General features: G+C 34.8%; 1 protein-coding gene across 4 annotated transcripts in view; it reads right to left on the reverse strand.

Annotated features, from left to right (window-relative positions):
- MORC2 (MORC family CW-type zinc finger 2) overlaps positions 1–14,288 on the reverse strand; it is a 39,233-nt gene that overhangs the window by 9,127 nt on the left and 15,818 nt on the right. For all 4 annotated transcript variants that reach the window (XM_072415250.1, XM_072415251.1, XM_072415249.1 and 1 more), the window contains 12 exons: positions 11,380–11,448; positions 11,065–11,155; positions 10,487–10,595; positions 8,577–8,736; positions 8,345–8,456; positions 7,609–7,734; positions 6,663–6,742; positions 4,345–4,427; positions 3,760–3,845; positions 1,005–1,145; positions 458–612; positions 105–233 (listed from right to left, as the gene is read on the reverse strand). In XM_072415250.1, the coding sequence (XP_072271351.1) occupies positions 105–233; positions 458–612; positions 1,005–1,145; positions 3,760–3,845; positions 4,345–4,427; positions 6,663–6,742; positions 7,609–7,734; positions 8,345–8,456; positions 8,577–8,736; positions 10,487–10,595; positions 11,065–11,155; positions 11,380–11,448 (1,341 nt within the window). The remainder of the gene's footprint in view (positions 1–104; positions 234–457; positions 613–1,004; positions 1,146–3,759; positions 3,846–4,344; positions 4,428–6,662; positions 6,743–7,608; positions 7,735–8,344; positions 8,457–8,576; positions 8,737–10,486; positions 10,596–11,064; positions 11,156–11,379; positions 11,449–14,288) is intronic.

The raw sequence follows: 14,288 nt of genomic DNA on the forward strand, positions 1-14,288 counted from the left end.
GCTGGAAAATGGTAGTTTTGCTCCTATAATATTATTTACTAATATTTAAAACAATTTATTTCTACCAACAGAAAACACAAAGTATTTCAAACAGTGCTTCTTACCGCACTGAATAGTGGTTGGGATTTCCATCGCTCGCCTTCTTTTATACCTTAACTCTGATGATGGAGGCTGATTCCAGTTTGCCGATATATAACCAAACTCATCCCAGAATTTTACAATTCCCTTTTGAGCTGTGGGATAAAAGTTAAATCATTAAAAATCAATGCATGCATAGTGGTGAACACAAATCAGAAAAATAGGAAAGCAAAATACTATTGGAATTTATCTGGATTTTTTTGTCATTTAAAAACGTATCTTGAGCATGTTATATTTACCAGTATAAGTCAGTCAAAAGTATCTACTATCAAGTAACACCCAGTTATTCATCAACTTATTGGAAAAAAAAAAAACTTACCTATGCCTATGTCTTTCCAATACTGTGCCAAGTGATCCCCCATAGCTTTCAGAAGGTGTTTGTATTCCTTCGCATCTGCAAAGTCCTGCTTGTTGTGTGTAGGTTCTAGGACAAGATAGGGGACATCAACTACTCCCACTACTCCTCCACAGGCCCTAGAAAAAAGACAAAATAACTCACAAACACAATCAAGAAAATCCACTACCTCCCTACAGCTATGATAGTATTGTTTTAATGTTTTGCCTTCTAAAATATATATTTAAAAAAACGATCTTTCACCGTGTTTAGTTGTGTGAACGGGCCAATATTGGTATTAGGATATTACTTTTTTTCCAGTAAATAGGCATTTGGTCACAAGTCTGATTGTTTTAAAACAAATATGTGGCACCAACATACAAAGTAACAGACTAGAGACTTTTAAGAATACAGCTTCTATGAATATAATAGATATTATCATTATTTTCTGTAGGAAATTGTGTTTAAATGAACCTGCAAGAATTGAAAAATTCGCCCTCCTCTCAAATGACAATACCTAGTTGGTACTTACATTCCTCCTTCTAGCTGAGGGCCAACTTTCTCATACATTTTAATTAACCGGCTGCAGTTATACACAAACATGCCATCCAGTTCCCTCTGTTCGATATTTACACCAAATATAAAGTTGAGTTCCTTTGGTTCTTTAAGGGCCCTACAAGATAAAAACAAATTCAATGCACAAAATCTACAAAGCATATTTAGTATTTTGCTTCAGTTGTAGAAGGATTTGAAATATACATACCCACAAATAAATCATAATAACACCTCAACATGAATTAATAAAACATTCATTAAAAAGTTGTTAGTCTAATTTAGATTCACTCCATAATTAGTGAAACTATATTTCAGAACAAGGGTGGTAGTAAACTTCCAGGAAGTTTGACAAAAATATGAATTGGCAATTTTTTTTAAACTTCAATTGAATATTAGATTACTCAGGTTACCGCAAATCATTAAATCTATGTCATAGTGCTATGACAAGATAGAAAACAGAATGTTAGGGGGGGGGGGGGGGGTTGGGGCACACTGACAGAAGTGATTACTAGGTTATAAATATGGTACAAAAGTATTTGTTTAAAGTGGCAATAATTTAAAAGTTTAAAAATTTAAAAGTGTATACCGTATTTTTCGGACCATAAGACGCACTTTTTTTCCCCCAGAAGTGGGGGGAAAAATGTGTTTATGACTGTGATGTTGGTTTTTAATGCACATAAAATATTTTAGGACACTATTTGTTTCAGAATCTTTTTTTTCTTCATTTCCCTTCTCTAAAAAACTGGTGCGTCTTATGGTCCAGTGCGTCTTATGGTCCGAAAAATACGGTATATTGTGTAAAAATAACACCATTTATCTAGTGAAAAATATGTTTACCCCATTATAAATAGACCCCATTAGAGAAAATGAAAAGAATTCCTTTTGTGTGTTGTTAGAAAGTGGTAAAGCAGTATGCAAGATACATTGAAAAGTATCAGATTTTGCATCCTTGTAGAAAGAATTAGCGAAACATCAGAAAACATGCCCTGAGGTAGCAGAAGTGTTTTAGAAAGAAATCAGGAGTTCTTCGTTTAACATGTGTGGAGACTGCTGCATAAAAAATGGTCATTACTTTTAATGCAAATAGTGTTAAAAATATCATTAAGAACCTGAACTAACAAACAGGAGGGAATAAGAAAGCTTGACAGCTTGTATTTAACCAAAAACAAGAAAACAAGAATGTGTTTATAATGTAGCATTTGAGGATTGTAATTATTCATCACTACCTCACGGTTTATATTTAAGACCCCAACATTACACCTGGATCTCAGTACATTTGTTTTTGTGTTTTCAGGCATACACACATCCTAGTGTAAAGTGTGTATGCTACATGAAGGCAACATTCATTAGAAATATGCTTAATGCTTAACATAACTTGGGTGCCTAATATTCTTCACTATTATTCACTAAGCAAATAGTTTATGCTCATGGGTGCTTTAAACTCAAAACAACCAAAATGAATTTACTTTCCTGAGGTCAGATTAGTATGCTGCCTACAAAGTATACAAATGGATAGATATATAGTGTCCAGTATGATAAATAAAATGTAAAAAAAATTACTCTTTTTGTACAAATGATATTGCCAGAGAAGCAGGCTACAAGTTCTTTCCTATCTGCCACTCCTCTCCCAAGAAAACGTAGATCACACTCTCCTCCAAAACTGTAAATCTTACTGCCAAGGTATATTGGCTGGACTCATTGAAGTCTATGAGGATAAACTGTACAAGACTGGACTTTAAGTGAAAAGACTAAATGGTTTGTACACAATGTAGGAGACCTCTACGGTGCAACTGCAGTAAACAAAGTTTAAGATGTAGAAGATTAGAGTCAGGGAAAAAAGTGTGAGGAAAACTTTTTTCGAAAGTTTTAGGTAACCAAAGTATCCTCTCCTAATGGGCTAAGACACATCTTTGCCATTGGACACTACAGCACTGTGGTCCTATTCGTTATAAATGACATCCCAACACAATGTGCCGTTTCAATATATGCTGTATCAGAAAAAAATCTGCACATCTGTTTTTGTCTATTCCCACAATGAATAGACTGACTTAATGCCCTGCATGTTGATGTGTGACACAAAAAGTTGATGTATTAAATCTTGATCTCACACACACATAATCACTTCTGAGATTCAACATTATTTTGTAATGGTATTAATCATGTTCTTTTTTTAGGCTCAGTTGACGACACAAAAGAATAGGTAGTAAAAGAAGTTTTTTTTCCCGGTATATATAGTGTTCTGTGTATTTTTTTTTTTGTGTATTATGGTCTTTGATACTGGTTAGGTAATATTTGTTTTGAGATAAATAAATAAAATATATAAATATAGAATTCCACATTTAAAACCATATTTGTTGCCAAACAAATATTTAAAATAAAAATCCCAGAGAAATTAACATGAACTAACCCTATTTTATCAAATTTTTTTTTACGGGTTATAATTTTTGCTAATATAAAAGTGGAACTACATGTCCACATTTAAAAATGCTTGATCAGACAGATCAATATTGTAGAAGGGGGAAAGCCAATGTCCCTTCTGCAATAATCTCTCCAGAAAAAAAGCTGATCTACGCAGCTGCCTAGCTCTGGTTGCCAGGATACACGGGATTGACAGAATGCACAAGTATGAATCAGTATAAAGGTGTCATCATATTGTTTTCAAATACCCCTCCATTATGTGTCATTATTTCAACCATATTCAAAAAAAACAAAATTTTCCTGCCTATAATTACCTTTGCTTAGCTTCCTTAATTCGTTTTTTAACATCTGCTTCCCGACGGATTGTAATAGCAGCATTCTGCACTTGTCTTAATGCAGCCTGAAAAAAATAAATGAAGAGATACAAACCCAAATTCTTTAATATGAGAAGGTTGTGGAAAGTCACAGCTAATACATTGTTATTATTAGAAAGGAAAATTCAGATGACAGACAAAAAAATAAATAAATAAATAAAAAGGCAGCAATGTTTTTCACTCAACTTAATTGCTTTCACAAGGGGTCTAACAACCAACAATCCAAGTAATTAAGCAAAGTTAAGTGAGTATTCTGGAGAGCAGATAAGGGATAGCTGCGCTCTGTTATAAATGGCACCACAGTCCCTAAACAGTCTAGGCAAGGATGCTTGTAATAGGCAATATGGAAATTAATAAAATAATCCATGGCTCTATACACCACTGGAATGTGCAAAAAGTGCATTTCAACTAAAACAAAAAGGAATGAAAATAGTATATGCTTGTAAAAAAAAATAATATATATAAAATATATACAAATATGACACTTAAAATATTAATTCTTCAAAAGCATGTTCCAAGAAATACCCTTGATTCCCGAGACAAATCATCTCCAAGTCGAGACTCCATGGCTCTTGCTTTGCTCTCTGCCTCCCGAGCCTTATCCTCCGCTAAAAATCAAAAAAATAATTCTTTTAGAAAACAGACACTAACCTAAACATGAGGAAACAAATCCAGCAGCACAGAATAGGAAATAACTGTAGGTAACCTCTATGCAGGAATTTTCAGTAATAAAGACTAATTTTTGTCGCTCTTTCTTAAAGAGGAACAACTCAAAACGCCCCCCCCCCCCCCGAAAAAAAAAAAAAATAACACTTACCCCCTGATGGATTGGACTGCCTTGCGGGATTGAAGGTGTCTTGCATCTGGTCCCGGCGTCGTCCCAGCATCCATCCCAGAGCCAGTGCTCCGGGCACCGCCAATTTCTCCTTTACGTAGGATGAAAAATTTTGCAGATCTCACTGCGCATGCATGTTAGCACAGTTACAGAACGTGCCATGTCTATGCACGGTTGCTTTCAGAAGAAATGCCCAATAGATGCAACCACAGCCAAAACCGTATACCAATGTGTCACCGGAAGTGTGCTTTGAGCTCAGCAGCAGCCAACCATGCGATTTTCCACCACAGGTATGAAACGGTCATTGCTGGTCTTGCATTCTTCTTCCTTTATAGATTTCTGCAGCCAGTCCTTATTAGAAAAAACTGCTGAATCTCCTATAACAGGCTATGTGTAGTAGTAGTACTGATTAATATATCACTGCTACTTTTTCAAAGTAATATCTGGATTTTCACTGGTGTTTTGTATAAAAGGAGGACTTTTGGCTATTGAGGAATATATTTGAATATTTCTGAGTCTAAAGTTAAATTTAAAGATTATTAGTAAAAAAAATATTACCAGTATTAATATGAATTATCAAAATTGTTGCACTGACAAAGTTGTTTTTAAAGAGGAACTATACTCAAAACCTAGGTCTTTCAACTAAGAAGCTATTCTTACTTACTTGCACAAAAATGTCAGTCTTCCCGGTGGCACTGGCTGGGTCAGCTTGTATTCATGCAATATATAATGATTTCTGAAGTGTTTAGAAGTGGCCAGCTTGTGACTGGCTAGGTTAAGTTTTCTTCCTCTCCTGACCTTCTCCTCCACCCTCTCTCCCCCCTCACTGCACGCAGAGCTCACAAGTTAAGGAGCAGTCACACAGTGACAAAAAAAATCTGCATAATTAGGGCAGTGGGAGTAGATTAGAAACACTCCCCCCAGGGATGGCATTTCCTAGATTGCAGTTCACCAACTAGGTGATCGAGAGACCTGGGGGTGTGGCTACAACTAATTTTTAATGTTTAAAGGTAAAAGCAAGCTGAAAAAAAAGTATTCAGATGATTATAACTTGGGCTTATGTTATCCATAAACCAAAGCTGATTTTGTGAGTATAGGTACGCTTTAGGTCCATTAGGGAACACAGGAAGTCTTTAGGTTACACTGCCATCTACAGGACAGGATACTGAAACTGTAGGCCAGCCAAGGATAAACCCTTCTACCACCAAAATATTTTTGTAGCAAAGCAGCACTGAAAGCATGACCATAAACAAAGAAGGGTGTGTGTTACTAATAAGCAGCCAAAAGTGGGGAACTATCCAAGTTTCCCGCCAAAAAACAAAACAAAATGACCTTCTAAAACTTCACTGGGAATACAGCCCAATGCCGAGAAAGGTTTGCAAAGATGTTTTTGGCAAACTTTAACTTAACTTTCCATCTACAGATTTTCAACTTTACAAATAATTTTTCCAGACTTCTTTCACTGAAGAAGGTAAGAGTTCTTGCCTCTAGTGACATAGCACAACCCAAACAGTGGATATAAAGTGAGAATAAGATGGCTGAAGGTGACAAAGGGCAGACATAACAGACAGAACAAAGCACAGTTCCACATAGCTTTTTTTGAAACTATAGGAAGCTATGGGAAAGAGTGGGGCAGGCTCAAATATTATATTACAAAACATTAAATTAAAAAAATATGTTTATTGTTAACCCCTTCTGTGGTAAAAACGCTTAAGCAACTGATTATTTGCAGTATATATCCATTTTTGTTAAACGGAAAAAAGTTCATCAAAGGTACATTTAAAGGATTTTTAACAGCCTTAGTTGCAGATTTCTTACATTTATTTTTAACAAAATGGCTGAACGATCAAAAAACTGCGTACAGATTTTTGTTTTGCTAGAGTCCAATCCTTCTGTTAGCAGCAGGATACCCAAAAGGTACAAGACTTCTTGTGTCTGTCATCGACTAAGAATTTTTTTTATTATTAGTATTTAACTAATAACTATTCACCCCACTTTCCCTCATTACCAATTTTAGCCATATGTTCTGCTTTCTTCACTTCCTGCTCAGCTCGTGTTTTAAATCGATTTGACGTATACTTGTACATTCTAAAAATTGGAAAAAAAATTGTTGTTCAATGTTTTGTATTTATTAGAACATTATAGTCAATTCTGATTATTGTGCAAAATGATTTTATTCTTTTTAAAAAATAATTAACCGAAATTTAGGGAAATGTTGTCATAGTGAATTTGTTCAATGAAAAAAGTTGGTTTATTTGTTCTATGTGATTTACAATAGATGAATACACTGACACAGTAATTAGAGATGGGAATGTACCTTTGACTTTTACACAACTACCCAAAAGAAGCGTGTCTGCTTTGTATTTCAGTAACTGGATTAAAGTTAATGTGTTCATTAGTTACCATTCACAATATTTAACTACCACTGACCCCTATAGCAGTCATAGCTGTACTCTCCTAACTTATTGCTTTGTCCATGGCTGTGATCATATTTATCATGTTATAAAGTGAAAGCACATTACATGGACATAATAATTTACACTCAATGTAATTCACTTTTCAGGTACCTTTTGTCCATGTCTACACAATATGCTTTAAGCACATTAAAGACCTTTTGTCCATCTCTAGTTATCATTCAACAAATAAACAAGCCATTTCATTGACTAAATTCACTATGCAAATTGTGTATAAACATACCTCTTAAAGATAAACATTTAAAGGTAATATTTAAAATCAGCCGTAAGCTGTTTAGGGAGGCAAAAATGTAACTACTACTTTAGCTACTTTAAAATGTCGGCTGGCTTTCTTCATAAAGCAGCTGGCTGCAGTAGTACATCTTCCTCTACACACTAAAGGTTTAGCTCATTAGTTTAGGTTATGTAAAAAAATATATATGAACGCTGAAGCCATCTTCAGCCATTTCCAAAATGAAGAACATTTTAATCAACTCTTACCTGGGCTTGTAAAGGCAACAGGATAGTCGTTTTGTTTGCACCTTGTGGTTATGAATGAAAATTCTCATCCTTGGATCAATGTAAAGGACAGCAGCATATGCTCGAAATGAACGACGTTCAGGTTTCCTACGACAATTAAACAGATTTGAAATCTTAAAAAAATATCACGGTCAGTCACAAAGCCCTACAAAGGTATTGGAGAAAAAAATGTGTCTGCAGACATATCATACATTTTGTGCTCTAAAGTAAAAGTGGAATCCTGACAGATAAACTATTTAGCAAGGAAGATGAGCTATATTTAGGATAATTCAGTAAAGACTGGCTTAAAACTTAAGGAAAAGACAACAAGGCAGAAAGAGGCAGCACATCTCAGAAATACAAGAAAGATAGCTCTAAAATTTGCTAAGACATCATGAAAGTGCCAAGTAGGATCATAACATAAGATGTCTATACTGCATCCATCTGAAATTTTAATAAAAACTGAGTTTTGTGAGTTAACACGTGAGTTTAGTGTGTAAATGACAAAAAGCCTCCAAAATTATATTGATCTTATATAAGAGAACAGGAAAGTTGCACATCCCAAAAGGTTTGAGTGTAGTACTTGGAGAGGTCATGATGTAATATTTTTGCATATTTGGTTTTTATCTAACAGTAAACACAAGTATCTTTTTAGCTTCACTTGAAAAATAGAACATTTAGTACATGACCACAATATGTACAATTTATTGAAACTTACGTTCCCTCTGGAGGAGTCCCAGCCATCTGAATGTCTTTTGGATCAGAAACAATATCAAGTTCTGGTTCTCCAGAATCCATTAGCTTCAAATTAAAAATAACAACAAGAGTACCTAGAAAAGTGCAATAATACATTGTTACATTTAATGTATTCACAAAAGAGGAACCTACAAACTTTGTACAAATAAAAATAATTTGTAAAATCACTTCAGTTCAACTGAAATGTTTGTTACCTGACTCTCCAGTTATCTTTTTAAATTGCTCCATAATTTCCTTCTGAGAGTGAAATGGAGAATACTTGTAAATGAGCTCTGTCTCAATAGCAAATTTTTCCATATTATCTGTTAAGGGTTCATACGTTTTGGAATTCCATGTAGGAAGAGGGACTATAACCTACGAAAGTTAGAATAGAAAATAAAAGTATTTAGTGGTGTAATGGTAAGCAAAAATAGGGATCAAATCGTGTCCCCCAATTTCCTACTGCACATAACCTTTTATTAACATTCCTTAGCATGACACCCCAGCTTGGGGACACAGTGATAAATATCCTTCCTATAACAGGCAAAGCTGTCAATAACAGTTCAGGCCTCTAATGATCTGTCAAAATGTCTGAACAAGACAGACAGAAAAAAATCTAAACAGTATTTGTAGTATAACAGAAGTAAACCATTTATTAATTAAAAAAAAAATGTGTCATAGGTCATATAGGTGGTAAACTTCTGCCCTAGCCACAGCAGGCAATAAAGCCATCGGGCTGCACTCACGGTGATGTCAGGTCACATTCTGGTGCAAAGCTACCCCTTCATCAGCCTGGTTACTTGACTACTTAGTGCAATATAAACACCCGGTGTTACTAAATGGCAATAAACAGAAAACAGCAAACAATGATAATTTTGGAGAATCAATAGTTTACTGCTTTTTGGTTAGTAGCTCAGCTCAGCAAACCAGGCTGGGGGAAAACTAACCTAAAACACATCCCTGTGATGTCACTGCTTTGAGTTGGACAGTCTCTGCATTTTAGACTAAAACAATGTTTTTGTTTTTTTTTTTTTTACATTTTTTACATTTTAGTTTGTATGTGGGTTTTAAATATGATCTTATGTGCCACCTGTTTTTGTTGTATTATATTACTTTTTTCTTCATTAAAGCAGTATGCCAAATAAAAACCTCATAAAATATCAAAATTGTTTAGCAAAGTGAATTAGTCAAAGAATACATTTTTTTATTGGTGGAATAGATCCTATTTTTGTTTAGGTTTTTCAGATTCACGTTTCTGAGATCGTTTCGGGCATAAATGTCAATTTCACATATGTGCAGTAAGATCTGCCCTCTTTTTCTTTCCCCCTTTACAGCAGGCTGTTACTTGATCTTGTTTCTTTGCATTGTGAGATCGGGTAATGCAGCCAGTACAAAGACTTTTTTTTTTTTTATTTAAGTTCTGCTTTAAACTTTTCTTCATTCTAATCTGAAATGGCTTTTACATTAAATGAGTTAAACTTTCACTATAATATAAACAGTTTCTTGTCCTCTATATCTATGAAAAAGTTGATGGCTGGCTTTAGCCTTCATTTGAAAATCAGCTATTTCTGCCTATGTTCTAACATGGACAAATTTGCATGTTTTTTACATCGGTCCCCTGTACATCCTCAGAAATTAGGCTGACAACCCTAAAAATTAGGAAAATTTGACTTTCCCCTTAACTACATTTTAAAAAGTCATCTGAGAGAGTAAAAATGCAAGTAGAGCAAATCCAAGCCATTTTAAAGAAAGAATAGTTTAGGAAATCTGGAGCAGAAAAATCCAGAGCAATGAACAATGGGGGAAATAAATCTGACAGAGTAAATGAATAAACTGAACAAAGGATCAAATCCACCAACAAAAAATGTATGAATACATGTTTAGTTTAAATCAAGGTAAACACATGGACAATAGGAGTCAGCCTCCAGTTTCCTCTCAGGACAGATTACCCTAAAATATTGCAAGGTTTGGTTACCACCAAACTTCCATCAAATTTTTTTATCAATGTTGTTTTAAAAGTATTTTTCAAATACTTCTCATTGAAAGAACAGGTAATGCTTATATGAAATTATGTCAAAATACAAAAAAGTTGATAAGAGACTTGTGGTCACTTAGGTTTACAAACCTCATCAATTCCTTCTTCTTCATGAAAAGTGCGTGACATAAACAAACATGTCATTGTATCGCCCTTCTTCGTAAAAAGGACAAAATCTTTTCCAATTCGCATAGACCCACTGATAGAAGATCAGGCCGTGCAATAGAAGCAATAAAAAGGACAAAAAGAAAAAAAAAAAAAAAAAAACATATTTATAAGACCCCCAACATCCAGAAATAAAAAATTATTATAATAGCATACAACATTTTGCCATTTATCTCCCTGCTAGTAAGATTTGCCCTCTCTCTTTGCCCTTAACAAGACAAGAGGTTAGGAAAACCAAAACATTTTGAGCCAATCAATGGCCAATCACTTGTTCCAGTGAAAATTAAGAGGAGATTTACCTAACTTTGGAAAGATTTTTTTCTTATTTTCAGTTGTGTCGACAGGGCAAAAGTCATAACTCCTAAACTCTTAAACGGAACAAATGGCTAAAATAACTTTCAGCAACTTACACTTACAATAGCCCAGATTTCCTTTACAACAGCAACAAGTACAACTGAATGCATATTAATCAGTTTAAAGATCTAATACTAGCAGAAACTTACGACTTCAAACCATTTCCATACTGCCCAATCTGAATAGACTCAGGAGTTCTTTTAGCAGACCGACCAAACTGAATTACACTGGCAGCTTCACCTATAATAGTTACAAAGGATGACTTTTTTTAAACAAAATCATTTTTAAAACAATATCAAAACTAGCTTTAAAAAATGCAAGAATTTAAAATTGTAAGAAACTGCAATAGAATTTTTGGCAAAAAAATTAAATGCCCCATTTATTGATTTAGAAAAGCTGTTAAAAATGTCACTGTATAACACCTATTTCCAAAACAATTATTGTACATATTGTAAATTACTCACTTGGATCCATTCCGGTTCCGTCATCAAGAAAGCATAGCATAAACCTCCCTCTTAGATCTTCTCTTGGCACTGTAAATAAAATTAAATAAAAAAAGGTTTGCTTTTCCTATTCTGTGTATTCCTATTAAGCATGAAGAAACTATGAATATGTAAATGTGTAGCTCTAAAAAAAATGACATATACAGTACTTTGCAAAAGTTTTAGGCAGTGAGAAATGCTATAAACCAAGAATGCCTTCACAAATGAAAATGAAACCCTGGGAGGTCTTTAAATATTATATATTTTTATCAATTAACAATGCAACATGAATAAACAGAAGAGAAATCTAAACCAAATCATTATCTGGTGTGACCACCCTTTGCCTTCAAAACAGCTTAAATTACTCTAAGTGCAGTAGCACACGTTTTTTTGAAAAACTCATCAGGTAAATTGTTCTAAACACCTTCAAAAATTAACCACAGATCTTCTGTGGATGTAGGCTACTTTAAATCCATCTGTTTTTTCATGTAATACCAGATACACTTGATGTTGAGATTAGGGCTCTGTGACGGCCATACTATCGCTTCCATGTTTTTGTGCATACCGTATTTTTTGCCATATAAGACGCACTTTTTCTTCCCCAAAACTTAGGGGGAAAAGTTAGTGCGTCCTATACGACAAATGTGTTAAAAAAAATAATTAAAATATTATACTCACCCGATACCCGATCCTGCGTGTGTCTCTGCAGCTCAGAAGGGGAATACCGGTATGAATGGCACATGAGTGATCAGAAGGGGAATAATCTTTCAGAAACTTTTTTTCTAGATTTTCCTCCTTTAAAATTGGGTGCGTCTTATATTCCGGAGCGTCTTATACGGCGAAAAATACGGTAATTGAGTTATTTGGCATTGGTTCCAAGTAAGAGACGTGAGTTTTTACCCACGATTCTTCCATGAAGACCTTTTCTAAACAGACATCTGGACAGTCGATGTATGTACCTGGGTCCTACAGGATTCTGCTGACCATTTTCTAGTTTGTACTTCTATAAAAATTTTGATTTAGTTCTTTCTTCTGTTAGCTCACTGTGCATTTGGTAAATTAATAAAAACTATAGGAATTTTTATTTGTGATGGCATTCTTGCTTTACAGCAATTTTTTACACCTTCCTAAAACATTTGCACAGCACTCTCACATACCTAAAAAAGAAAGCACAGCCTCAAGTCTAAAGTTTTTTTGTATCCAGACATATTTCTATATATATAAAAAAAATCTGGTCCTGTGTTGCTATGCTCATTTTTATGATTTTAAAGTCAATATGAAAATAATTTAGTTGGAGTTTTGTTACAATGCTAAATCATTCATGGATATGGAAACTGGCCTGTCTAGGTTTTCCAATTGCCAAGTGTAACAAGAAGTGGGGCTGGGCAAAACATGATGGGACAATGGGAAGATATACAGATTGATATAGACGAACAGATACAGACAGACGGATACAGGAGAGTGGACACAGGAAAATCATAAAAGACTGAAGTCCCTATTTGAAGCTAAGTAGGAGATTGTGCAAATTATTGCTATATGCTTACAGTATATATAGTTTATGTATACGTGTATTGTTCATTTCTCCATTGTATTTATATGTGCTTGCTTACCTGTTCCACTTTGTTTAGTCATTTGCACATCTTTAACCCAGTAATGATACACACATCACGCCTTGATATTGTGTAAACTGCTGAACCAAGACTAAAATATAGCAAAGCAAACCATTTGGGGGGCTCATCTTGGATCACACCGTTTGTTTGGTTGGTTGGAGTGGGCATGGATATCTATACTTATTAAAAATGTTACATCGGTTGCTGTAGGGCAGTAAGCATAAACATTTGTAACAATGAATGCTAAATATGTGAAAAGATCTTGAGGTGATGAAATAGCAGAACTTCCTAGAGACTTTAGCCTTAAAAGTTTTTGACTTAGTAATGTGAGCGGTAGCAGTGTTTTGATAGAAGTTCCTTCATGACCTTTTGCAAGGCTGAAGAACTGGAAAGTAAGGTATTAACCCTAAAATATACAGTGGCTTTAAAGTGTGTTCAGACAAGTGTGGACAAAGTTGAAGAAATGAACCAGAAGTGTCTAGCTCTCAGAAACAAATCTAATGGTGCTCCAACAAAGAAAAAAAAAAGCTAAAAACCTTCAAGTACAGGTAGGATACTTGCAAATAATACTACCTATAAGTGGGAACCTCAAAGTCTGTTTAACCCTAATATGAACAGGAACGACAAAGGACAGGTATCTGATGACAGATGTGGAATGTCAAAAACTGGGACACATAGCTAAAGCAATATTGTGAAGATTGGCCAACAGCAAGTTAATGTTTTCAAGCTAGCACAGAGACAGAAGCAAGTGGTATTTTTACCACTTGAACAGCAGGCCTCGGCATGAAAGTACACAACAGTGGGCACTATACATTGTATATTGCCCCCAGAAATGAGCAGACCGAATACTAAGCAGTGAATTGTGTATATTGGTTTAGTTAGAATAACCATATCATCTACTTTGTTTTACTCATTTATTGATATAAGAATAGAGAGGTGGGAAAGGCAGACCATATGTCAGACAAGGGTAAAAAAAAGAATTTCTTTGTAGCCTAAAGGAGGGTATTGTTTTTCTTCTTTTCTGGACAAAGACATTCAAAAGCAATTGTTTCATTTGTCTAGTGGGAATTATTCACTATTTACTTGTTGCTGATTTTCCCATTTTACAATACAAAATCAAGAGGTAGTATGATAATGAAGTAATGTTTAGCCATTCATTGATATGGAAATGGACTAGTCTGCCTAGAGCAGGGGTCTGCAACCTGCAGCTCTGGAGCCGCATGCGGCTCTTCAGCCTCCTTGTTGTGGCTCCCTTCGGCTGCCGCGGGGAGATCTCTGATG

Source organism: Pyxicephalus adspersus, chromosome 6 (assembly GCF_032062135.1).
Source record: "Pyxicephalus adspersus chromosome 6, UCB_Pads_2.0, whole genome shotgun sequence".
NCBI classification, from domain to species: domain Eukaryota; kingdom Metazoa; phylum Chordata; class Amphibia; order Anura; family Pyxicephalidae; genus Pyxicephalus; species Pyxicephalus adspersus.